Source organism: Pogoniulus pusillus, chromosome 19, assembly GCF_015220805.1.
Source record: "Pogoniulus pusillus isolate bPogPus1 chromosome 19, bPogPus1.pri, whole genome shotgun sequence".
In the NCBI taxonomy this organism is placed as follows: domain Eukaryota; kingdom Metazoa; phylum Chordata; class Aves; order Piciformes; family Lybiidae; genus Pogoniulus; species Pogoniulus pusillus.
Genome location: NC_087282.1, coordinates 17,868,149 through 17,895,777, shown reverse-complemented (window position 1 = coordinate 17,895,777; position 27,629 = coordinate 17,868,149). Strand labels below are relative to the sequence as shown.

Below are 27,629 nucleotides of genomic sequence, written 5' to 3'. Positions count from 1 at the left end.
TTTGAGATACCTCCTACTTCCAGCTCTTACGAAAGATGTATTGACTGTAACTTTTTTCTGAGGGATTTCAGCAGGAAAGGAAGTTGCATCTAAAATACTGGGTTGGAACAAATAGAGTCATGTCCACAGCTGAATATTTTAACTGTGAGACTTCAGTGCTGCAGGAGTCTTTGTGATCTAGCAGCAACATTACATCTCTTCTGCAGAGAGCACATGAGGTGTTATATGTAATTAGTCTACAATTTATAGCTCTTTCAGAGGTTGGAAACCAAGTCTGTCAAACCCTAAGCTAATGCCTGTTTACTGCGTGGTTGCATGCCTGCTTCGTGCTTTTGGAGCTAGGATTTGAAGCATCTCCTACTGCTGTAGGAATAAAAAGGAAGGCAGTGAAGAGATGTGCAGGAGGTGCCAGTTCTGCAAGTGACAGAACCACAAGCCTTTGGGTGCAGGAGTGAGCCTGATCCACTCCCCGGCTGCAGCCTACAAGCAAGCTCCACTTGCACAGTGACAGGGTTCCAATTCACCTCTGTGCCAGAAAGCTGTACCTGCTCCCTAGCCTGCACCTGGCAGAACTTGGGTCTGTAGTGTCTTGCCCAGTCTTCAGTAAAAATCAGAGCAGTCTTGCTTTGAGCCTTACACTACCATCAATGGAAAGACTTTGTTGCCATAGTTAAGGGACTGCTTTTGAAGATGCTGTTTTGACCATGGTAGAAGTATTCTCTCATATACTTCAAGCTTCAGAGACTACCCAAGGGTAAAGCAGAACTTGCACCATGGTAATTTCTTGAAAGGCTTGGTCTGAAAATGAAAGAAGTCTATGTACTAAGTGAAGATGCTGTTAGCCCAACACCAATGTGTCGTACTGTGCTAAAATTACTGCTCCAAACAAAGTGGTAAAAGAAAACCCATTCCAGATAATCATGGATTCAATTTATTTGCCTACCAGCTTTTCTCTATATGCAAAGTCAGAGTGACTAAGCCTTGCAAAGCAGTATTGCAACCCTTGAGCCCTGAAATGGCCTGGGCATTATCAGAGCCTGACCTTCTGCATGCCTTAACTGCATACAGCATCTAAACGTTTGATCTACTGGAAAAGCAGTTACTGCAACTTCCTTAATGCTGAAAACAGTGCTAGATGGAGCAGAAACTCTACATTTAACACTGTTTTCAAAAAAAGGCACAATTTTGTACTAGAACATGCAAGTAATTATGCTTTTTTCCACCTCTAAAATACAGGTGGCTCAAGTTGACAAACAACTGATTGTTTCTTCTTCTGTTTTTATCTGAATGCTTGTTTCCCACAAGCAGCAATGAAAGCTCTAAAAACCACTGTGAAGATGACTTTGTAGCAGGAAGCAGTTACTTAACCAGAAGAAAAACCTGCTCCATTGCAGGTTTATCAACACCCCGTTGTTCCTCTTTCCACTTAACTCCATATTTTCCAAGATGTCCTCAGCCCAAAGTGCAGTGTCTCTCAAGCAGGTTTTGAGATGGTCCTTCTCTAAGTACAAGACTATGTCCATAAGCCCTTGCCTCTTCAAGGGTGATGAAAGCAAATCCAGTGCTACTGTCTTAAATTTGATTTGACACCAGTTCCCATGAAAAATCAAGAGAAAGCATAGCAGCAAAAAATAAAAGTATTTACTGCATTATGTTACTTTTCTCAGAGAAGATAGCCAACCTCCAAATAGCCATCTGCTTCTGTAGCATGGACATATATACACACACCCCAAAAAATTCTGCAGCATTGCAGACAATACAGGAATTATTCTCTTCAAGGAAAAAATCTTAGTAGAAGAGTTAGATTTCTCCAGACTGTAACAGAGGGAGCAAGCGCTGGAGCAGTATTAGTGGAAGAGAGTCACCATACCCATGAAAACCACCACACTAGGAAGGTTTTTGGAGTGCAGCAGTACTATGCAACATCAGCCTCCATACAATACATGCAAGCCTTCAACAGAGATCAGTTTGATGGGTCAGCACTTGCTTTGCTATACAGCTGTGTCTCCCAGCCACCCCCTCCAGAACTCAGAAAGTAACCTAAAACACTGTTTCCCCTCTCCATTAAGTCCACAAAATGCCCAGACCAGGAAGGGCCAGCCTAAAACATTACAAACTGAAACACAGAAGGTTTCACCTCAACATGAGGAAACACTTCTTTACAGTGAGGGGGATGAAGCACTGGAACAGGTTGCCCACAGGTTGTGGAGTCTCCTTCTCTGGAGACTTTCAAAACCTGCCTGGATACATTCCTGCCAAACTGCCCTAGGCGATGCTGCTTTGACAGGGAGGTTGGACTCGATCTCTGGAGGTCCTTCCAACCTCTAGAGTTCTGTGATTCTTTGCAAATTCTGCTCAGATTTTTTCCACCAGTTCTAAGTGCCTGAAGAACAACTATGAAATGCCCACGATTGCCATCATCAAAAGCATCATCCCTGTCCTTTGTACTTCAACAATTGTACCACAGCCATTAAAAAAAGACTACTAACTGTACTAGGAAACAAGGAAGGAGGAGTGGCCTCCTCTATTACCAATGACCCTTTGTTATGTTTGAACCATTTCTGTCACTTCCATGCATTTTAATCCCAATTCTGTTTGCAAGGATGTATATGCATCCTTCCCCTCCAATAACCTTGCAGAAGACTCAAAAAAATAAATCCAAGAATGGAAGCCACTTAGAAAACTCAAGGGATTTTAATGACTGAAGAAGGAACTAATTATTATACTTAAGTAGCAAACAAGTATTTTGCTCTCAAAGCACAAGCTGAAGAATTTAAAGCCACAAACATTAGTAAGCCCAACATACAGAACTTGGGAGTAAGAAGGCATTTTACACACAAGTTTATCAACACAAAACTGTTTAATATTTATTAAATGACACAAAATACCTAGATAACAGACTCACTCTCCGAAAGGACATGTATTTACATTATTTACCAACTTAAGAAAGACTCTCTGTACCCATATCAGACTTATGAAACATAAAAAAGGTTTTGCTGCTTTTTGCATCGAAGGATGCAATGGTGATACATGCCCTGTTTGCAAGTCTGCATGAACTATAACTTTTTTGATGCAGTGAAAAGCACAAATTTCATATTCTGGTAGCTGAGGGAAGAGGCTTCTGAAAAGTAACAGGGTTAGTTTTTTTCCCCCCACCTCCAGACATACTCTGAAGAACTGTTATACAAAAAGTATATTACATTTTTGAATGCTGCTGTACTCTTACAATTTTAGTGTAACGCTTCAAAGAAAATATTCTTCCTACTATATGAAATCGCTAAAAAAAGTGGTATTTGAACATTTCTTTAGATGCATTTCATCTGTCTTTTTAAAGAAAGCATTAGGGCAAATGATATGTCTAGGAAAAAATGAAAGGCTGACAAAGAAATAAAAAAAAGCAGAGACCAAAATATGAAGAACAGCTAAAGCAACTTAATTTGCTAGGGATTTTTTTTTTGTTTGTTTTTATTAACTATTTACTTTGGCACCTTTGTGTAAACTATAGAACAAAATGACGTTTACAACACATTTGCAATTACAGCATTTAAACAAAATGGTCACTTTTTAAACCAGCCAAGACAAAAAAATAGTCCATTTATGGGTATAAAGATTAAAAAACCTAAAATATATATTTCTAAGAATAAACTGCAATTTCTTATGAACAAGGTGCTATAAACTGCATGCAAGAGTCAAGATTAAAAATGTGTGGCCAAACAGACAAGCTGTGTTATAGCCAGATGAGTTGTGGTCCAAGCCCACTTTCACTTTTTTTCTGACAGATATATATGGCTCAATAGGCAGGCACATGATCCCAGCAAGAAGTTGCAGAGTTGCACAGCTGGACAATAAATCTTGGCTGCAGCTTTGTCATTAACCAGGAATGAGCAAGACCTTAGCAGAAGAGATGAACAGGTTCTTGGAAAGACCCCCATGAAAACACAAGGAGAAGCCTTCTCCCCTTCCCTCTCTTGCCCCCTCTCCGGGCCTGGCCAGGGTTCTCAAAGTCTATTCTTTGGGTTGCTTTAACTAGATTGCCACTTAGGGTCTGCCTCAGATCATGGAAGTCTGATGAGATGTGAGGATGTCTGCCAGATAGTATCTTCTGCATTTAAGTTACTGAAATGGGTAGGCTAAAAATTAAATAGACCTTTCCAGTTAGAGTGAATGCAACACACTTGTCTAATGAGGGAGGATTTTACCAGAACAAGCATTTCAAACATATAACATCACTACATGCTACAACAGACTGAATGGAACCAGTTCAATACTGATACTCATCACTTCCTGTCTTCCAAAGAGTGAAGTTTATGCTCCTTCTCCAAAACCCCTTTTTAAAAGGAATCTTTTATTGGCTAGAGATAAAAAACACATACAAGAAAACATGAATGTAAGATGCAAAATACAGAAGCTTTGAGGGAGGGGCTTTTTTTCCCCCTCCCCAGGGGGTCTTTATTTGAACTAATACTTTAAAAGATTTGCAGGAGCAGTCTTCCAAGTTCCTCGTCAGACAACTCTACTCTTAGCATTTCTCTAATAGAGGCAAGGGTGATCCTGGATGTCTAACAGTGGTTATGCTGCAACAGTGTCTAAGGATAAGGTAGATTTTCTGCAGATTACAAAGAGCTGTGGAGTGTCAGCAAGTAATTTGGTAGGAGAAATGAAACATCTGTTTCATCTGTCAGCTGCATATAAAAGAGCTTGAGAGAAAACACAGCTGCAGAAAATATGGAATTAAACAGTGGATTAAAAAAGCAGCAAAGATGGGATGTGTCAGATACAAAATACGCATACATACACTCTCCCTCTCTTGCACATGCACACCCCTGATTGTGGGATCACAGTGATAGAAGTTACAGATCTAAGTTACACTGCCATTAAACAAAAGTAACATCTTGTTTTTAAGAACTGTCTGGTATTCCCCAGAACTATCAGCGCCTGAGAGCACACAGCTGATCATAGGTCTAAAGCCTGGCTAAGGAAGAACTGTTACGTGGAGGAGTTACCTTTCCTGCAGACACTTTTCCATATATTCCTGGCACGTGTTGCTATAGCAATAAGAAAAATGTATTTCGTTGAAACAAAGCTCTACATTCAAGTGACATTCTCCCATGTCTTATAAAGATGCAAGGAATGCTCTCTGGTCATCTAAGAAAATACATTTCAGATGCCTTGTAGCAATACTTTCTATATGAGAGGTAGGCTTCTGGGTTCTAGGAGGCCTGCCACATCTAGGGCTGAGTTCTTAAAGCTTTAAGTTAAAGCAATCCAAAGCAGGGCAGTCTTTAAGAGCTGCCCTGTCTAAACCTTGAGGTTAGTTCAAGTTTAGAATGTTGCAAAGCAAAACAAGTATTAAAATCCATTTGCAACTTTTGTTCTTACAGTGTTACCACATGAACAGTGTGGCTTTTCATAGGTATCTGTAAATAGATTCTCTTTCCTAGAGTATTGCTGCCAAGAGGTGAAGGCCTCCTACCCATGACTAGTAAAAACTGTCACTTTTTCCATTATGGCTGTTTTATGCTTAGAATTGCCAAAAGTGAACGCTTAAGTCTTACAGGCAAGCCATATAAATCTAATCTGAACTTCCTTTTGTTGTAGCAGTTACTTAAGAATGGTGTTTGTATATACAGTACATATGCCCACACTACACACTTCACACATTTCATATCGGTACCATTTTGTCTTAATTGCAACCAAGAGTATTTTCCATTAGATCAGCAATAAGCATAGCTTGGCTTATTCCCCTTTTTCCCTCCCTCAAGGGAAAAATCCAAGTGTGGGCATCAACCAAACCAATGGTATGTTACTAACTCAAATGCATTCTGTACAGTAAATTAAAAGTTTGCATGCAGTTTAAGCATTTTAAAGGCTATTTTCTTATATTAATTAACCTCCTTTTTCCATTTAAAGGTGTGAAAGATCTGTCATGTATCAAGGGACTCCTCTTCAGACCCAGAGACTAATGGAATCACAAAGACCAGGTACTTTCTTTCAGCTTTCTGCACATCTTACTAAATAACATGCAGAGTTCAACAGCATTCTTCTTAAAATGTAAATAGTACTCTTTAAATGGGCATGTTAACCACTGAAAGAAGTCCACTCTACTATACTTCTCCATTACACTGCTTTCATTCAATCATTGGTAGTATAAAAAGTCAATTAACAGGATCAACAGGCTAGTTTATTCACTGGCAACTGTGTATGACACCAAGTGTGCAGTAAAACAAAGGCCAACATATGTTTATGCAATATAGTTGTACTGATTTGGGTTTTCTTTATCTCTTTCCATGTAGTCCCTGTCAATTAGGGATTCTATTCTCTTCTTAAGGTCAGCAGGCTGTAAAATAAAGCAGATGTCAGCATTATTACTTTGCAGTCAATGTTTCCTGGTTCTTTCTACTTAAGGCAAATATCCACACTGTTTAAGATAGCTGAAGAAATAGAAATCAGTTTAAAAATACAAAATCCCTTAAAGCATTCTGAAGTCTGCAATGCATGGTTGATTGAAAAGAAAGTTACAAAATTAGCTTGTCACCTGCAGCTAAGCATAGACTTTTTACAGCAGGGAAAGATATTTGCTGCTGGTTGAACTCTAAAGAACTGCAATTCATACATTATGTACCAAAGTGTTTCTATTTCTGACTTTTTCTTAGTAAAAGACGGTACAAGTGCCCTTTTATCTTGACAATGGGGAGTTTTACAACAGTTTGGGAGCTCTATGAGTTCGTTGGGTGAAGGACTTTCTAAAAATGCCTCACAAGAGAGTAAGGAAAACCACTTAAATCTTGTTATAACCCTGCAAACCCCAATTCTGGTTTAGTTAATACTTACAGGCATGCAGTAACTTAACATGGTAACAGAATAGAATGACATGGCAGTACTTTTGGTTTACATCTCCACTGATAGAAAGCCCTGTCTATTTGAGCTCAAACAGATGCATTACTATTTGGAAGTACACAATAAGTAAATTTTCACTGCAACTGTGAACTAATCCACTTTTCATTCCATATGCACGTATTTATATATAAACTTAACCAATATAATCTGTCTAGACAAAGACCTGTTACAAACATATGAAAAAAGATCAAATTAATAATCAAAGCCAATTCTGCATTACATAGCCAAATAATTTTCTCCTTGTCCTCAAGAACATGTTGCCAGAACATTTAAAATGCATGAGTAGTGTACAAGGAGAGTTGGCTGCATAGTTACTCTCTAACAGACTCTGGTTCTGAAAGCTTTTGGTAATACTAAGGTAATATTCAGATCAATTAATGCAATTTGAATCTTAAGAAATCCTGAAATATTTGCCCTTCCCAATAGTAAAGAGGTGTGTATTTTGGGCAGAAGGAATGTTTAACTGACAATGAGCTAGGGGAAAAAAACCCTAACAGTTTTAGAAGAATAGAAGTCAGTACTACACCTTTACTGGGAATTTAAGCTGGTTGTAGACCTCTGACACAAGCAGGTTATGACTCAGTGTCTTGCGCATCTTCATGATTCGTACAATTGCAGCGTCAATCTGGTATTGCCGGTCTTGGAATACTCTCTCTGTAGTGCTTGCCTGTTCCTCTACCTGAAGGATCCATTTACAGAAGTTTGAAGAGAATATTAGTACTGTCAAAACAATTCTTCTTTGTGTCTCTAAGAAAGTTCTCAGTGTAAGACAGTAAAATGTCCGTTATCAAATATTTGACATAAGTCCCCTATAAATACTAATGCCAACTATCTATTGAAAACAACTTGCATGAGCAATTACAAATCTGTGCACAAAGTTGACATCAGATGCATGTCAGGGAAAATCCATGTGAACTTGTTTGCATTCACAAACCATTCAGTAAAGAGCCAAGGCAGAGTCAAGGGTGAAAAGAACATTCAGTAACTGGAACTTCTCTTAAGAGACATGTGGCAGCACTGGTGTCAAACTATGGAAGCACACACAGCGAGCTCAATCATCCAGATTATATATGTAACTCTTACAAACACGTCAGTATGAAAGTTACAACTGTGAGACAAAACAAACAAACAAACAAAAACAAACTGCAGATGGACAAACAACAAGATATTTACCCCAAGAATGTAACCCCTAAAGGATTAAAAAGAATATACCGTTTCTTTCATTTGAATTTGGTTGATCTTTATCCTGAAGAGCTTATGTCTGAAATCATCGTTACATGTGAATTTATCACCATCTTCCACATCTTTGCCTTTGGGGCTTTTAGTGAGTACTCTGGCTTTGCCACAAGCCAGAGACTGAAGTGTCCTTCTCAGCTCTCCATCCTCTAAAGCAGAAACAAGTTATTTAGCTTTTTTTGTTTACTTTTTTTCAGTAAGAACACTCAGAAAGAGTCACTTGTTTCCAATACTAACCTATCCCAGTGGCTTGCTTTATCTCCTCTAAACTGAACTCCTCTCCTTCATTAAACATGAGCAGCACCAGTGTCTGGAACAAGGAGACCTGAAGTTCTTTCTTGCCCTGTAACAAGGAAAATAAACATTACTAGGCTGTTGGATATTTTTGGTGGAGTGGGGAGGAAGGAACGAGTGAGTCACTTTTCTGTGTCTATTAAATCACTTAAAGGATTTTATTGTTATTTTATTTGAGAATATGAAAGAATAAAAGTTACTGGTTACTTTGTGTTTACTATTAAATACAGAATGAACTTGAGGTCACAAGAACAGACTATTACATCCAGTGACAAAACTCACCCCAGATACGCACCAAGTTATAAGACAACTCAGAGCACTCAGTGCTTAAAATTGCAGTCTGGAGGACCTTTTAAGAACAGGTGTAACACAACCATATTTTCAGGAACTATAGAACCTTTGAAATACCTAAATTTGATAATACTTGCTTCACCAAGACTATTTTTCAGAAATTAGAACTGGTGTAAACATACACATCCCAAAACATTTCTTAAAACATATTTGTGCCCATGAATAAATGCTGAAGGAGAATAACTGGAAGCCCTACAGAAACAGCTGAATTCTCACAAGTCATCCAAAACTTTTCTTTATTTCAGCATTAAGCATCTTCAAAACAAGCTTTTTACTACTGTCAGATAAGATTAACAATCTATGGAACATGGCTCCTGTTTTTTTAACTCCGTTATAAAAATCAGTGTCATTTCTCAAATGGAACTAAACCTATCGTGCATTTTCCCCAAGCAGTGACTAGTTACATTTGCCGTTGATAAGAAATCAGGTGCACCTTCTCAGACATGTATTTCAGGAACTATCAACTCCAAAAACGATAGTAAGAGGATGGAAGTTAAAAGTAACTGCAAAACCACTGCTAAGTTTGCCATCGCAGCCTAAAAAAAAACACCTTCCAGATATATCCCTAAGTTACAGTGCAGATTTGGAATCACCAAGGCAGCAGGAATAAGAGCAAGAATACACTCACCTCTTTAAATTCTGCTTTTAGTACACAGTGTCCTAGTGTTGACTGCCACTGAAGTTTCCGACCACTGTGTTTTCCCAAATAAAAGGTCTTGAAAATCTCCTGTAGTTTTACCATCTACAAAAAAGTAGAAAAGAAAACTCAAAAGACTAAACAACAATTTCTACTTCAAAAAGCATCCTTCCCTTCTTCACAATCAAATAAGCCTTAAATAAAGGCTTAGAAAGATGAAGGGGACTGCAAGAAAATGCACTCCATTAAGTAAGACATTACACATCACATTTCCTTCTAGACATTACATGCATGTTTAAAACCAAGATAATGTTGATACCAAGACACATTATTGACATGCTGATGCTTTATATAAAGATGCTTATATTCATTACCTCTGGGGGCAAATGGACCTCCATAGGCACGTAGGTTGGCCAATAACCCATAGTCAGAATATTCACTGTTAGTTCAATGTTGCCAGGTACATTCTGATTTTGCATATACTGAAGGAAGAAACAAAGTATATTTAAACAAAGCTATGTTTACTAAAGATATTTCAGGTAAAACTGAAAAGTTATTTGGAACAGACATTACAAGAGCACAGAAGGCAAGTGACCTTATGAGGTCTTCACTATACAAACTCTAAGTTACATACAAGAAACTTTGGGTAAGAAAAAGCACTTTTCTGAATTCTGAAGACAAGTCCATAGAGTAAGAAAAGAGTAAAAGAAAAGTTTTAGCAGGCTGATGTGAAAATGTACCCATTTACGTGTGAATGGAAGAAACAATGTTAAAATTTGCTTGTAATCAAAACATTACAGAACCACCAGAGCTAATGGGCAAAAGCTTACAAGCCAAGCCATGAGAATATACTGTGGTTAAAAATACTTTGTAACTGGTGTTAAAATGATTTATAAGTTTACAATTCTTCTTTCATTACTGGGAGTGGTAGCTTTGTTTGGTTTGGTGTTTAGTTCCATTTTTAAGGAAGCCTATTCCAGTTTTTTTGCTTTGTTGTTCAGGAAAGCCATCAATAAATTCAAATGGCTTTTTGAAAGCCATTACCTACGAAGTCCTTTTCTCTGTGGTGAGAGTTAAAAAGAGCTAAACTCAGTGTTTGTAACTGAAGACATCCTGTACCTTCTTGTTAGGCTTTCTCAGAACAACTAATTAAAAAAGCAAGTAAAGGAGGGAGCCACGGCAGGCTTTCCCACAGTACCTGTTTAAATTGTATCATTATGTCTTTTGAAAGCTCCATATCTTTAAACATTCCTTCAAGTTTGCTGGTGAAAGCAGCTCCACATTCTATAAAAAGAGAACAATGCAAAATCTTGTTTATTTTCAACACCACAGTTACTGCTAAGTATCAGAATGTACTTTGAAGGAAGAAGACCTGTTTCAGCAGATGTTCTTACATAAAGACCTGAAGTTTAAGTTATAGAATAAGGTTATAAAGAAGAAGGGGGGAAATGTCTTAGTATGACAGCTATTTTGCAACTCCATTGTTTTTCCATATGGATATGACTGGATCCTAGGATTCCACTGGCAATCTGTCACTCAGACAACAATACTAATCTCTGTTAGCTGCCTGCGAAACGATCCTTCAATAACAGAACAAGAGCAAGTTCTAAAAAGCTTTCTCTTACCCTTAGAAGACTCCATTCTATGAAACAATGAAGACCAGACTAGAAGACTGCTAGGTGGCAGTTTCATATTTCAGAACTTATATGAGGTGCATTACAAGCAGAAGTTGTCCTCAGGTTGAGTACACAATTGAATTAATCATCAGAGAACCTCAACTTTATCACAGGGAATAAGATATACCATGCACTTTAAGCTCATAGTTTTTGGCTATTATTGCTATTATTACAAAGATAAAATGAAATTAACTTCCTCAAAACCTCAACACCTGCATGTCAAGGGCAAATACAGCATTTCTGGGAAAGATGTCGTTAGTTGTCTATTTTTAAAAGAAAGCAAAGAGACAGACAGATATTTACCATGTTTGAGTTTGGAAAGCATAGATTTTTCTGCATCTACTGATGCACTCTTCCCAACTAATAGTCTCTTGGCTAGATCTTTTTTATAAAAGGCCTCAAAGACATCTTTTCCTGTAAGAGATGAGATTTGACAATGATCACATATCATCATTTATTCTCAACACACACTACCTACAAGAGGCCCAGTTTGAAGCTCAGGAGAGCTAACAAGGGCCTTCATATCAGGATTTACATGGACTTAGATCTTGTTATTGTCACCTGAACACAAACTAAACAGCACAATTCCAACAAACTGCATCTACACAGATTAAACACTCGAAAATGCAGACAAACTGCAAAAAATATTTCAGAATACCTTTGTGTTACCAATTCAACGACTGTATCCCCATTAAAAAAGTTACTTACCATATATGAATCTAAATATGATCATAATTTTATCCAGCATTTTTTCAAGTTCTTCATCAGTAGCTTCTTTGTTGCCTGCACGAAGTTTTGAATCTACATATTTAGCTAGAAGAACGTTCAGGAATAAAGTGTTTAGCATATGCTTAGCATCACAATAACATACAAAAAAATGAACAAATCTAATACTGTAAAAGCTTTTGGAAATGTAAAAGATCCTGGAATCACCTTCAAATCAGTTTCATTACAGCTAGCTCATATTCATGCAGCCTATAAAGTTACAACAACATTATAGCCTGATCTGTCTTTTCAGACAGGCAATTACTGCATCTTATTAGCAAACAATGTTAAAACAAAACTCTGAGCGTGTGTAATAAATCCTGGTCCATATAACCATCTCAAGGCAAAAAGTCACTACTGCTACAGATTGACACAGCTGTAACATAAACAAAGGTGGAAAGTGTTACTCCAAAGCCCTGACAGTGCAACAGACTGTAAAGCTTAGGGAAATGATTCAAGTATTCAGAAGTGCAGAGAGCCAGCCTGGTAATGTATACATCTATAAACAATGTTCTGGGCAAACTACTGAGGCTCTGTCCCCATAATGCAAAAGGCACAGTGCATCCTCACCTCTTTGCTGCTCTACTTTAAAACACAGATGTCTATGTAGAGACCCTAACAGCTCTGTGCACAGTTATGTTAGCTTCTGTAAAAACTCAATTTATCAGCAGTACTCTCACATCTGGACACCAGTCAATTGCTGGAATGCTCAAATTCCAATATGCTTCACTTGCCTACTGTCTACCCAGTGAACTGATAAATGCAGGTTGTTCTTAATGTTTAATGCTATCCAGTTCAATAGGATAACTTCTTTAATAGATCCTGAGGTTGACAGTGCAAGGTGCATAATGTCTTTTATCAGAACCCCATCATATTTCATCTGCATCAGCATCTCTCTCTTGACCATCACCCACATGGGAAAAAAAAAGAAAAATACCTATGAGTTCAGCTGGCTTATTTGGTCTTTTGTTAATGAATGTTTCAAAGGCTTCTTTCATGGCATTTACAAACTTCTCATTCTTGAGGAAGCAAACATCAATAATATGGTCAACTTTGTCTTTAAAATCAAGTAGTTCTTGGACCATGGTTTTGTCTTTTTCTGGATTAATTACTATGGTGCTGCCAAATGCCTGCAAAATAGAACATACCTTTCAGTTAGCCTGAATAATAAGTTTAAATTACAAGATGTCTAAAAGCCCAAGTTACCTTTGTAACGTCTTGATTTTATAGTTCCACTAACACAACAGAAGTATTATGAAGTATTTACTGTATAATCATTCCTAGACTTGCATGTGGATTCAAAACCAATCAGAATAAGCAAACAGATTGAGATCTTCTGTTTTCTCTGTCTGAAGAAATAGACTTAAGTATTGCAGAAGTAACACATCCTCTTTAAACATCTATATCCTCAGGTTTTCCACAAAGCTCCCACTAAAGTCAATTTGATTTAACAGTACTCCTATGTCATTACAGAGCTTTCCTCCACAACTACCTTAGCTTATTTGGCAACATTTTCATTGAGCAATACATTTAAATATCTTAATTGATATTAAGGTGGGGGTTTTTGAACTTCAACTGGCTAGTAACTTAAGCTACCACTCACTGTGACTGGAAATTTTAGCAGGGAGAAGACAAACGTTCTGCCATGATTCAAATGTCTATTGAAGAAATAAATTTGTCCCCCTACAACAAACCATAAGCAAGAAAAACCTTTCAAGTTTATTTGGAGTGCAATAATTCAACTGAACATTCAGTATTTTGACAGAGTGAGAACAGTTACTGGATTTTTCTTAGTACAGTTTCAAAAGCTGCCTATTACAGGTATCTATGTGCAAGTAGTCTTTACTTCTTGGAAAAATGTTTTAATGAAGACTCATATCTCTATAAACTTATCTCTATCACCTCATATATAAGCATAGCTAAGCATCTATCGATCTATAAACCTAAACCACTACACAACAGTGGCATCAATTCCAGAATTCTAGGAATAGTACCTTTATGTACTCAATCCAGTGCTGCAAGAGAACCTGTACTCCACCTCTCACACGACTGAACAACTGATACAGAAGAGAAAGGTCTTGAATTCGGTTTTCATCAAGAAGATGGTTTAAACCTGCAAATGAGACCATTTCAATAGTAATTAAACCTAGAGTAATCCAAACAAAGTGCAACTTTGAAAGCTAGCATTTTTTAATCAACTAGTGATGGTGGGGTTTGTATTTTGTTTTTTACTTATTTTTTTTAAAGCTATCTATTTTAACTGCAAAACACAGAGCAGCTGATTGAACGGGCTCAAACCTCAGAAACCTAGTCATTGCACTGTGTATCTTGTATGTGTACTTCATATAACATACATTTGCTTACTTTACTATTCCCTAAAGATTCAAAATGTTCATGCTCTGCTGATCCGTTTCCTTGAAAGACAGAACTAAGTCTCAGTTCCAGATGTCAAATTTTACAGATGTTTGAAGACAAGCAGCTTCAAGAAACATCTTCACCTTTTAAACTTTTTGGCAGAGAAGGCTTGATGATCCACAGCAGGGTCTGTTACTGATGCGCAGGAAGATGCTCACATTCTGTTTCATCCAGAATCTGGCTAGTATGGACTGATGTTATTACTCAACTCTTGCCATACCAGTAGCTATTTACAGACTATCCCTCAGAGCAACAGAGGATCACTTGACTCCACAAAGACTATTGCAAAACTGAAGTTGAGGTACTTCATTGCTCAAATCATACCATTTTTTAAAAACAAACTGCTTTTTGTGAACAGTCAATGTTCAGCCTTCCTGGTGCAGTCACAGTCTGAAGGCTTCTCCTTTGCCTCTGAGTCTTGAAAATTCACTTTAACACACTGAATTCAGAAGTCCCCTATTCTAGTTTTCCTTTCACTTTCCCATGTACCTGAAGGCAGCATTGCATCTCCTTACCTCTGACAAGGAGAACGGTACTTGCCCACTTGCAAAATGGTCAATGCTATTTCATGAATGGAGAAGCAAAAGGCATCAAAGAACGATGTACCTTATGCCCTCCCCCAGCACCTGAATCTGTCCCTTTGAGGCTTTAAATTCCTGTGCCGAAAAACAAAGCAGTTAATAGAAACATTTTTATAAAGAAGAGAGATTACCTTTCTGAAGAATAGCTGTTAAGTGTTCACCTAGAAGTTGCTTTTCTACAGTAGCAATTAGTGGCTTCCTACAAAACAAAAAGTTTAGAATTATTTTTCCTTTTCCCATTACTGATAGTTGTGAATCATTTTGTGAGATGTTATCTACACTTGTCATAAGGAGTGCACCAACTACCTGAGGCCAAGGACCTGAAATAATTATACATGTATTACTACTTTTTCCTCCCCAGTAAGCAATGGTTTTGCTGTTTGCTGACTGAAAATTTAATTCACACAACAAGCCTCTTCATTGTGACTTCTAAGGAAGCTGGACAATGATTCTATTAGTGAAGAAATTAGGCACAAGTTTGGCAGAGAATCTACCTTCTATTTAGTGGAAAGACAAGGCATTAAGGCAGAATAGGGTGCTGGTCACAAATAAAGGTGTGGATGAAGGAAGCTACTAAACAAGCTAAAAGGTTTTAGCACCTGAAGGAGGAAGGAAATAAAATTGTACAACAGCAGCAATGAAGCATCTTCCTCTCAGAGATCTTCTGTGCCTGCTCTTTAGGAAGTTGCTACCACTTGCTCAATGACTTTCATTAGTGAACTATGTTTTCTCTCAGACAACAGCTGTCACTTTATGTTTATGTCCTATCAATCATGGCCTCCACTTGAGTGTATTTGAGATGATCCTGCCTCTCTTTAAGTAGAAAAGGCTGAAGAGGGACAGTCATTTTTTCAGACTACATATAAATATGCAAATATCTTTATATAAATACTCAGAGCCTTTAGCTTGAGAATTGTCTATCCCAGGTCCTAGCTTTTTCAGGTAGGATGACATCGGATTAATTGCATTTTAGATGTTTGGACTGGGAATGGCAGCTAATATTTTGCTAACCAGATGCCAACAGTGTTTATGTCAAAGTAACCAGCAGCTTAGAAAAGGACATCAGCTGTGTGAGCCACCATGATGCTTCACAGTAAACAAGAAACTGTGGGAAGTGAGAAGCATTTGGTGGTCAGTAACTGAAAGAAACTGTAGCTATCAGATGTCCCTCGACAGAAGAAAATCCAAATAGTTCACTATCAGGCAGAGAGAATGCACTTACTGTGTGCTCTGATCCAAGTAAGTGATTATCCTGTCTGCTTCTTCTTCCAAGCGCTTGTTGACATGGTGAAGATATTCTGGAACCTGAAAACACCACCAGAGTAGTTTTGTATTTAAAAAAAGAAAAAAAAAACCATCAGGAGAAAAAAAAAGAAAGACAAAAAGAAGACAGTACTGGTCTGACAGCAGCAGCAGCTCCAGTTTTAAGCAGAAATCATTAGCACTTTGACTGAAGGCAACTGCATGTGAATTTCCTTTTCCGAAGTACTATAAAACATGAAGGTCACATTATTGCCCTGCATGCTGGCTAAGGCAGTAGAACAGCTCCTCATCAACAGGCATAACAGATATTCTTAACCACTCCAAATACCTCTCGTTCCTGCATAAGCCTCTGCCCCTCTGCTGCATATAGGCGGTTGGTCTCTTCCAAGAATCTATGTTCAAAAGAGTCTTGATAAATCTAGGGACACAACATGAAAGCCATCAGGTTAAAGCTTCTTGAACACTAGTTTCAGCTGCTTATTGGTTTAATGGGGAAACATATTTACTCACCTGCAAGTCAGAAAGCATGCTTAGAAGGCTTCGCAGTAAACTCCTATCAATAGCCTCACCATTTCTTTCCCTCTCAATCAGCAGAAGAATGCCATCAATAGTTTTGTTCTGAACTTTCTGATCACTGATTATATGAGTTCTGAACAATTCTAGCCCCATATCCCTAAAAAGAAAATACTGTTCAATAAATTGTGTAAGAATCACACCCAAATATTCTCTATTAATAAAACTGTATCAAGTAGAGAGGCAAATACCAGCATTCTTCAAACTCCTCATTCCTCTGTTCCCAAATCACTCAAGGTGAAATGATACAAACACAAACAAACCATGACAAAGTATCATCAGCAAGTTACAGATTTTAAAGACCAAAGCACATTCTTCCCCCTAAACAACCACCTAACTTTTGCAATATCTTTATTTTTCATTTGGTTGCCAGAAGGATTGCAACTGAACAAACAGCATCTTTCAGGAGAAAAGGATAATGTAATCTTTTCTATGATCAAGCTGTTGGACATCATGTTCTAATACCCAATTCTTAGGCAGAGCTTAGTAGAACTCAAGCGGTGTGAAAGATACAGATCTCTGTTTTGGGCATCCCAGTTAAAGACTTCCATGAATTTCAAATTATGCGTCTAGACATTTTCAGCAAAAGCCATCTGCCACTCCCTCAGTCTCTGGCAAAATAATTCAGGTGGTGCCAAAAGCACTGCAGGGCATTTGTTAATTATTAAAGTAATGGAGTGTGTGTCTTGGAAGGCAAGTCTAAAAGAAAGACACTCGTTTTTATTTTAGGTAACTTTTTCCTTCAGAAATACTTATAAACTTTTGAATATCATGCATGTTAAAACCAGTAACTGGGCAACCCAAACCCTTGCACTTCAGTTGTTAAACAGCCATTTCCTTTTAACTTGCAAACTGGAAGTTGAGATCTACATAGCTGAAATTTGCTATTACAGCTATTTTAGAGAAATACTGTAATTTATGACAAATAAATTAACAATGAAGTCTCCCTTTGCAACAAGCACAGCACACAGTCACCAACTAATTTAGAAGTCACTATAAAGTTTAGATTAAAAAGAAAACCAGCAATGTTTTTTTTCTTTGTGCCCTTACCAAATAGATGGCAGCATGGAATTCTGAAGTACATAAGTTCGATCCAGGAACAAAAATATACTTCTAATCATAATCTGTCATAAGAGGGAATAAAAAGTCAGTCATTTCTCTCTTGAAATTGAGGAGTAGCACAGCTTATGCCCAACAAGGGAAAAAAGTACCACTGACAGATTTCAGGCAGTGCTTTCTTAGATGCTTGATTTGTTTAAAATATGATGCCAGTCTCAGTGATGTGATCAATGCAACATTTAGCATCTATTTAAACTAATAGCTCCTTTAAAAAATAAGTATAAACCAAGAAAGGTTTGCACAGAACCTACAGTTACAGGTGCACATGTCTATAACGTGTCAAGAAACGCACTAGAGAAGTACTTTCATGGATTGGTTTCTACCTAACTAGATACAGTAGCATTTCATGAATAAGCCTGATAGAAATTTAAGACATTTCAGCAGCACAGTACGTTTGTTAAGGAACAAAATTAAGTGAAACACAGGCTGACTTGGCAACTGGTTTTCTTCAAAAATACAAAAACCTTACCATTTGTCTGCAATGATCTTGCCAACATTTGTCTATTTTCTTTAGAAAAAGGACACTATCCAATGAATCCATGAAGAAATGGTTAAGAAAACTCTAACAGGTAATGGTAGCAATGAAATAAAACATTGATTATTTTTTTCAATACACTTAGCAGACAGCACAACAGCCTCACTCTCCAAAAGAGCCAGTTAACTGCTTGCAAACATGGTTTTATTTTTAATGAGGGTTCATGTTAATGAGAAGAAATCAAAATGACATCTTCTGCAAGATGTCCAAGTGTTTCATGAATACCCACAAAACTTTCTCCCAAACTTTTCAAATGGTTACAAAGAAGGCAGTAAGGCTCTCAGATCTCACAAAACCAAAACAACAAGCAGACCATATTATGCAAAATTAAGGAATTCAGATTACCATGTCTCAGAGTCAATGAACTAATGAAAGAAAGCCATTGTGACATACTAGCAGATAAAAACATTCTGGTTTGTCAACAGCTAAAAAAAAGGATATTCTCTGAATTGATGGATTTGTGCTTTAATGTGGTCTTCACAGATCTGTCTCAATTGTTTGTACAAGTTTGCAGAAATCTTGTAGGAGCAGAGATTTTCAACAGCCTGAAATAAAGATAAATGAATAATAAAAGAACTGTGGTTTTAAAAGGAAAGGGGAAAAAACTCCCCCCAGAACAACCATGGAATTCTGCTTCTTGCCTGAAAGTCTACCAACTTTTAATTGTAACATAGTTGACCACTGCATGCAAACCACAAGCGACACAACATTGTATATGGCACTATGATGGCAACAGAAACAAAGGCAGGCCATGCCCAGAGCAGCTTACAGTTTGATTTCAGTTGGAGTACCAATATAACATAAGCAACTGTGGGACTTGCATCTCTAAGAACATTAGTTTAATATGTTCCAGCACCTTGCTAGGTTTTATACTTCAAAGTAGACACTTGAGATCTCAGTTTTATTAACTGCTGTGCGCTGGAAGTCACGCTGATATTAGAAGAACAGTCCTGCTAGTTTTACTTCCTTTTGCAGTCCTTTCCTTGATTAAGTTTGCCTCACTCCCAAAGTACATACATATATGTATCTGTCCATCAACTCCCTGCCTAAGTTCAGTTACAATCCTGAACAGTTTTTAGTAACATGACTTACATTCTAGATGTTTACAAATCTTGGATTTCTAGATCGTAATCAAGTATTAGAGGAATTGCTGCTGTGCTTCACAGCAAGAGGCAAAACAAGTTTAATGGGGACAGGTCTTGAAGATTGAACAAGCAAAAAAGCATTCTTTAGTCCAGAACTACAGCACAAGACTTTCTCACAATTTATACAATTTATCAGGACTAAGAAAGCAGCTGAACTTTAAGTGTCTGTAGACTGATGGAGACACATGATTTTTCTGTAAAATATTTACAGAATCTACAGAGGACAGGTGTATATGATTTTGGACTAATGTCTTTTGATTCAGTTTAACAGAAAATACTTCAGTTGCCAGTTCAAGCAATGTGTAGGAGAAAAAAAAAAAAACAAAAACAGTGACTGAAAGTTTGTTCCACAGCAACTGCACACAACCATACAGCGATAGTGTAGTTTGTAAGTACACAGACCAGATCCATCCACTCCATTAACATTGAAGACACCCAGAATATTTCCCAACAGTCCAAACAGAGGCCACCAGCAAGCAGCCACCACTAAAAGCACATCAATAATCAAAATAGCTAAATGAGAAGTTCCTCAGTTTATGCTTGGATATCAGTGGTAATTATTCTAAGTAAACAAATCTCTAGAGCAAGTGCACTACAGCTCATACTGCCTCTAGGACAGACTGAAAAAAAACAACCAACCCTAACCAGCAAACGAAACCAAAAAAAAACCTAAAGCCCTCCATGAAAATCAAAAGCTCACAACAAAACCATCCCATACAACAACACAAGCAAACCAAACCTACATAAGCTTACTGTCAGAAACAAACAAGTGCAGTGAGAGGGCGAGTGTATCAACTAAGACTGGATCAAGTCTGAATGAAGAGTACTAGCAAAGCCAGTATTACCTCTGGAGTGTATGTATCTTAGTATAACAACAAATTCAGCTCTCAGCTTCAATGCTTAAGAATTCCCAGAGAAATACAATGAGACAGAAAATCATGTTCTACAGTTTACTGTTCAGGAGGTTATGGATGCACTCAACTACTCCATGTTGTACCTGCAGGGTCAGACTCCAGCTGAAACAGCAGCAAACAAGAAAACAGCCACTGCTTTGATTTCAGAAGCAAAAGGAGAAATCTAGGCTTGAAAAACCTGATCAGACCTTTGTCAAGTGCAAGAAATGTGGGGTTTTTCTTTTTTTGTCCTCCTCCCTCCTGCCTCTTGCTTCAGAGAAAGTTAGCGGAGAGCTAGGAAAGCAATTGGTTTAGGATGAACAGACTAATTACCTAAATAACCTCAATTAATCTTTCTTCTACCTAGCAGCTTAGGATGCCAGTAGACACGTTACTATACTTCTGGCCAGTTCATCCACTTCAACTACCAACATTTCTCTAATTGCTTCCTATCAAAACAAGTACTATTACAGAATCATACAGTATCTTAGGTAGGAACAGACCTTAGAGATAATCTACTCCAACCTCCCTGCCATGAGCAGGGACATCTCACAACCAGACTTAGCTTCTCAAGGCCTCATCCAACTTGGCCTTGAACACTGGCAGGGAGGAGGCATCCAAAACCTCCCTGGACAACCTATTCCAGATCCTCACCTTTCTCCTTCCTATTTAACCACGCTGCTTCAAATCCTTAAAAAACCCTGCCTTCTGCACTGCAGATGGACAAACATATAGCATTAAGTGAAATAAGCTAACCTATATTAATAGACACTTACATAGTGTTCATATAAAGCTGTGCTTTTGCATTTGTATACCAGAATTCTGAAGCATTAACAACAGGTCAACATTGAGTGTTTGAACATCAAGTGCAAAAACTTTTGCCTCTTCACTGATAACATCCACAAAAATGCTATAATCAAAATTCAGGAATTCTTCTCAACTGTTTTTTTTTTTTTAAAGAGATTAAACTTTCTAAGCATACAAACACAAAACCTTTTATTAACATTTGCTCTGTGGAGCATAACATCACTTACTGCTACATTGTGCTTTGTGAATTTAATTACTGGTGTCACACAACAATAATTGTAATGTACCAAGAATTCCCAACTTTAGGAGCCCTATCTCACAAAATTATTTTGTCTCAAATTAAGCTTTCCAGTCAGGGAATCTGTGCCCTGAAGATGGTCAGAAAAAGGAAAACACCACATTTCCTTTGTGTAATATATATTATGTTGCAGCAGCCACACCTGGGTTTCCATATCAGGGAAAAGCAGACAAAAGAACTGAACACAGGACTGATGAAAGAAAATCAGAAGCTTCCAGAACTACTTAACTTTGATTAAGCCCAAATTTCTAGTATTGAAATTTAGATCTTTATTTTCTGGCACAAATTTAAGGAAAATTATTATAATAAAAAGGTTTTGATTCTGTAGTATTTCAGCTACCCAGATGTGTATCTCTGGCTGGGGAAGAACAAAGTATGAAGCTAGTGTCCCTGAGAGAAATAAAGCCTCAGGAAATCTCACTGAGCAAACATTTAACATGGAAAAGTGTTAAATCAAAGTCAGGAAGTTTAACCCCATTAAAAAGAAAGATCTTATTTTAAGGTGTGCAGCAGAACTTTTGCAGACTTGCTTGCAATGAATAACAGTTTCTGCCAAGGCATATTTGGCATCAGCTCCATTGACCAAGCAACTATTCAGAAATACATTAGTTAGCATTTACAAACACTAATGATTCCTTTTACTATTTTTAAATTAAGGTATTTCTTTTTAGATTAAACAAAAGTAAATTCATACTTTTTTGCAGTCCATTTCATTACAGAGCATTTAAGTCACAACAAGTTAAAAATGGAGATTTAAAAGAAACAAAGTACATTTTTGGTGTTGTGAGTGCAAGAAACATTAAATTAAGCTTGTTGTAAAAGCGAGCTGAAATTTCAGTGACAACTGCAAAGCTAAAGCAAAGATTTTCAACAGCACTGTGTATTATTAAACAATTTTGGATAACCTTCAAGTATTTAATTAACAGTCATTTACTTCGTTGTTCAGCCTAAAGTAATTTACAACACCAGCCAACAGAGTGTGTTGAAATTTATTAGTTTCACCAAGTTTTGCAGAAGTAACAATGCTATTGTTATTTTAACAACACTACACATCACCCTGACAAACTATAATCCAATTAATAGAAAAAGAGCTGTTTTAAATTATCTTTTCCCTAAAAGATAATGAGCTTAAAACTGCACTGGACTGAGGAACTGTCCTAAGGTTCTTGGTTTCACAAGGAATGGAAATTTATCCTTCCCTAAATCTCTCCCCAAACCTTGTACAAACAAGATATCTCTCCCCAACTTCAGAGAAACCAGTCATACCTGAATGCCACTACAATTGAAAAGGTGAGAGACAATAAAAACAGAGGGAGATAAAGCTATATACCTACAAAGGAACAAATCAAATAACTGACCAAGTAATAAAGGCTTTAAAATTAGAGTAAAAAGTATAAATGTTTCTTAATAACCAGCCAAAGCAGCACTGTTGCTAGGCCACTAAAACCACAAGAACCACGATGTTAGTAGGGAAAAGGTGAGGGGGGAGATCAGTCTCCCTGCCACATTCAGCTGAAAAAAGCAGAAGTGGAGCTTGTAAAAAAGTTAGGAAATGCAATTCAAATCTGATAATTTCCTAAAACATTCAGAGCAAAACAATCAGAGCTGTTGCTGAGAATAAATTTTGATTCTCGCTTATTAGAGTAGATAGGATGCTGAATGAGAAAAAAAAAAATACAATAATCGCTAACTTCAATGAAAAAAACAGAACTCTAGTTCCTGTTTAGAACCCAAATAGTTTTAGTTTTTATATTATTTATGATACTCAATCATGAACAGATACTGTATTTAGAGAACAGATCATATTTTAATAGTCATCGTCTTATCTAAACATGAGGAGTTCAGGATTTCACATGCCTCCTTTAACAGCCACATGCCACAAAACAGTAAAGGGAACATTTCTCCTTGCCTTAGTTAAAAAGTTCCCTTCTTGTCAACAAGGGAAACTACATCTTTGATCATACTGCAGCAAGAAGAAAGTTTCCAAGTTCAATGTTAGGTCTTGTGAAATTTTTACTGATGATTTTAAAATTTGAGAAAATATTTGATTAAGTTTTCAGAAGACAAAAGCATTCACCAAGCAAAATGTCACATTCTTACCAAGGTATCAAAAGCCTTGCTAGATTTGTTTGCAAAAAACAAACCCAAAAGCCCAGCTGTATCACTGACTTAAAGCACTTACCTGATAGAGTTCCTCTAAATTGTACTTAATTGAAGTACTGTTCTGGATAGCTTCTACAGCCTCTTTCAGTTTTTGCCAGGTTTCATCTGTGTAGTTTTCAGGCAATTTGGGTTTTTCTTTAAAAGAAATTATATAGAGTTGGAGAAAGTATTTAGAAAAAGCAAAACATTTTACCTTTTACAGAAACAGAAAACAACTTTGAGAGCAAAGAGATGTGGGCCAATACTCTAGGTTTGAATTTGTACTTACGTGAAAAGAAAGCATTCATGTAAATGGAGTATCTTATTTACATTGGAAATAGTAATGTATTGTCAAAACTCAGCACTGCTCTTTCCCTGCACATCACTGCATCTGTAGCCTGAACAGTGTGTGTGATTTATAAAAATCACAACACTCTGGACTGAGTAGATCTAGAAGGGACAACGGCTACGAACCAGCACAACAGTTACTATCTTTAGTATGCTCTTTTTCGCTACCAGGACAGCATAACTAAAAAGGGGAACATGAAAGCTGAAAACGATGGATTGAAAAGGATAGAGTTGTGTATTGCCTTTTTTTTCCGCAATCTACTCCTTATTAGCTCTACTCTGTATTAATAGTTTAAAAGAAACATGCATGAAAATACTGTAATTTATGGTTGCAAGGAAAAACTTATCTTGAAATACTTTAAAGTAATCCATTTGCATCTCTTTTGGATTTGGCCAGTGAATAACCTAGAGTTAAGCTTTCTTTTACTGTTCAAATAGCTGTGCAGATATGACTCTCTCTGTTTTTTCAGCCTCTTTTCTAGAGGTGCCCCTGCTATGTAGCTTCTTGAACAAGACCAAAACATTTATGGCAGGCAGAGAGAAATTCTACAAGTCACATCCTCAGCATACCAGGGCTATTTTAAAATTCTGTATGGCCATATAACAAGCAAAAAAGATCAGTTTTGTTCTAATAGCCATGTTCCCAAAAGGAGAAGAGAGAAACAAAAAAATAAAGGAAGATAGACATCCAGAAAGCCATGCCACCAACAGGTGAAATCGGCCCACAGCTTATCCTCTATTAAAATCGGTTTTAATGTATCTAAATGCAAAACACAAGTTGTAAAGCTTTATGACTTCTGTAGAAATAAACAGGGGAAAGTAATTTTTCTCCCAAGTACTTTCCTACAATATTTGCAATATCGCAAATTTAGCTGTAGTGCAAGAATCTAGAGAGACAAGCCTATCTTCTCCAGCAGCCAACAAGTACACCACTCAGCAGTAAAGAGTAAGATTTCGGATTTTAGGGAGTTATTGAACTTGTAAAGGATGTTATTGCTATCATACCAAGATAAAGACAATGACTTTAGGATTATTATTATAAAAAGCAAAGCTGGCACAACACTGAGAAATGCTTTTTAAGTAAGTGATTCAAATACCGATTCGTAAGCAATGATGATCAGAGCACCATGCAATCCATGACATTTAACAAGTATTTTAAACATAAAAGTTGATTTCCCTTAAATATAACAGTGTAGAAGTAACAGGAGAGTGCCATTCAGTTCTAACTATCATGCACTGCAAATATAAATTTTAAAATAATCAAATTAAATGATGATGACATGATGGGTAGAGAACTTTTTTCCCAGTTTAGGACCTTAAAGTAAAAAATTACTCTTTCTGATAATGAATTGCTGTAAAACATTACAGTGACTAATTAGAAATTCATTTTAATGTCAGTAATATCTCCCCTAAAATGCATAGGAGAAAAAGAGGGATAATCTAAAGAAATAAACTATCAGGCTACATTAAAAAATAACAAAAGACATCAAATAAACGCTCATGATTTTCCCCATCTTTCTGGGGGAGAAAAAAAGACAGAATTTTATCTAAGCTTTCTGCCCAAGCTTTGCTTACTACAAAGTGAAGCATCACTAAAGTTTAAATTTCTCAGCATCAGCTGGTCTCTAGTAACAGTACTCAAGAATCTCAAATACCTATTGAGATGAATTATTAAAATAATGCAAGCTTCTAAAGTGACAGTATATTCAGACAGAGAAAAGATCCTAAAGAGATAAACAACAAAAATTACAGCTGAGATACTGCAAGGAAAGCATTCAGAGAAAACCTAAACTACCTACTTTAAAGGCAAATGGGGAAACCAGAAGGGAAATCCACCATAAGAACTTGATAATCATCTTAGTTTCAACATTTAAAACTAAGCACAGGCAGATTAACCTATAAACAGACAACATGGATAGAGGCAAGACATATAGAACCAGGCCCACTTTAAAAGTATGCATTCCCTGAAGAGATCTACCACACTGGGCTAAAATACCAAGCCCTAAATCAAAAATATTAAAAAGAGACACAGAGTTTGAAGGAAGGCGAGTTACACATTTGCATAGCAAGACCTTTTGCCTAACAAGATAAAGCCTTCCCAAGAGACAAAGTGAAAGGAGGCTGAAAAAAAGTCCCAAGCAGCGAAGTACAGCTCAGGATGTGTACATGACTGGGCAAGTATGCATCATAAAACATTATTCTCCCTTTACGTAAGCATAGAAACATTCACCACAGAAAAGCATTTCCTGCATAACTTGGAGCTATTTGAAAGCCAACCGGTTTTCAGGTTGAGAATAAAACACTCAGTTGGGTGTCAGCTCCCCATAGGTTGTGACAAATTATGTCCTGTTACCTTTAAAGTTCTTGATCACTAATTTCTTAGCAGAGCCAGGTTTACTGTTGGCGAAACTGGAAACAGTAGAGGAGGCAGCTTTGGTCAGACCATTTGCATGATGCCCCACGGCCACTGACGAAATTAAAAGGTTTTTATTTTTGAGCTGTTGTTGGTGCTGCTGTTGAGAAGAGGCAGCAGGAGAGGAGGATGAAGACGACTCTTCAGCCATCTTCACATCGAGTCCAATAAAATCCACGGAGTCCTCAAAGCGCAGCTTCTTCTGGAGGTGATGGTTAGAGGAGGCAACCCCTGAGGAGGAGCACGAGGAAGTGGTGATGACAGAGGAAGATGAGGAGGTGTTTTTGGAAGGAGAAGAGGCGCAGGAAGAAATTGAATCGAATTCTTCTCTTTCAGAATTGCTGTTACTGCTGTTATTTAACTTTCTCTTCTTGCAGGAGGAGCTGCTGCTGGTATTACCATCAGTGGCAGGTCTGACCTCCTGGGCTGCAGCTGGGGGGTTGGGGGAAGAGAAACCTGTGGGAAACATGAACACACAGAAGTGAACAGGCTGAGGGGCATCAAATCCTTATGGTGTGACAAATGGAGAGAGATAGTTTGAGTCAGTCTCTCTGTTTGGTGTTTCTCGGAAAGGGGGTCTTTCAACTCCTCTCTCTCATCAATGCTGTCCTTCTGTATTCCCCCTCTTTTGCTTTCTTCTTTCTCGGAGGAATCACTTTATCTGCTCTCCTCCCCTTTTCTTTATTAGTTTCTTCTCGTAGTTCGTCTCTGTTTTCTTGCTTTTCCTGCCTTCTCAGCAGAGCGTCTGTTTCTGCCTCTCGCCACCCACCAGTTCCTTTCAGTTCTTCTCTCCAACACCAGTATCACCCCACAGTCGCCCGTTCCCCCCGTTTTTCCTTCCGCTCCCTTCCTGCTCGGGCCGACTCGTCTCCGCCGAGCAGCAGCGGGGAGGGCTGAGCGCGACTCCCTCACGCCTCGGCTCCAGCCCCTCGGCCCACACGCCTCCCTGTCCCTCGCCGCCGCCCGGCCCGCTCTCCCCCACAGCCGCTCTCCTGGGGCTCCCGCCTCCCCCTCTCCGCCGCCGGCTGGCGCTTCCCGCGGGGGCCGGCCCGGCCCGGGGCTTGTTATTGTCACTACACGGCAGAGAGGGAGCCGAAAGATGGCGGCACATCCGGGCGCCGTGCATGCTGGGGGGCGGCTGCCGGAAGCACGGCCCGGGCAGCGCGGGTAGGCGGCGGGACCCGCCTCCGGGGAGCGGCACCCCCGGGCCTCCCCACCGCCCTCACCCACCGGAACCGATC

The 27,629-nt window shown here is 38.1% G+C and overlaps 1 protein-coding gene and 1 long non-coding RNA gene across 2 annotated transcripts in view; one reads left to right on the top strand and one right to left on the bottom strand.

The window, feature by feature from the left end:
- LOC135184033 (uncharacterized) overlaps positions 1–22,399 on the top strand; it is a 26,431-nt gene extending 4,032 nt beyond the window's left edge. The window contains exons 3-5 of the long non-coding RNA XR_010305829.1: positions 5,911–5,981; positions 18,322–18,376; positions 20,491–22,399. This is a non-coding gene — a long non-coding RNA (uncharacterized LOC135184033). The remainder of the gene's footprint in view (positions 1–5,910; positions 5,982–18,321; positions 18,377–20,490) is intronic.
- Positions 2,676–27,629, bottom strand: CUL4B (cullin 4B). The gene is made up of 20 exons (XM_064159500.1): positions 26,329–27,629; positions 23,668–23,783; positions 18,784–18,887; positions 18,277–18,346; positions 17,739–17,812; positions 16,626–16,788; positions 16,444–16,533; positions 16,075–16,157; positions 14,984–15,051; positions 13,851–13,969; positions 12,794–12,986; positions 11,800–11,904; positions 11,395–11,505; positions 10,614–10,699; positions 9,790–9,897; positions 9,407–9,520; positions 8,371–8,476; positions 8,110–8,282; positions 7,424–7,576; positions 2,676–6,337 (listed from the first exon to the last, which is right to left on the bottom strand). Exons 1-20 carry the CDS (start codon positions 26,855–26,857, stop codon positions 6,242–6,244), a joined length of 2,661 nt encoding a protein of 886 aa, XP_064015570.1. The 5' UTR covers positions 26,858–27,629; the 3' UTR covers positions 2,676–6,241.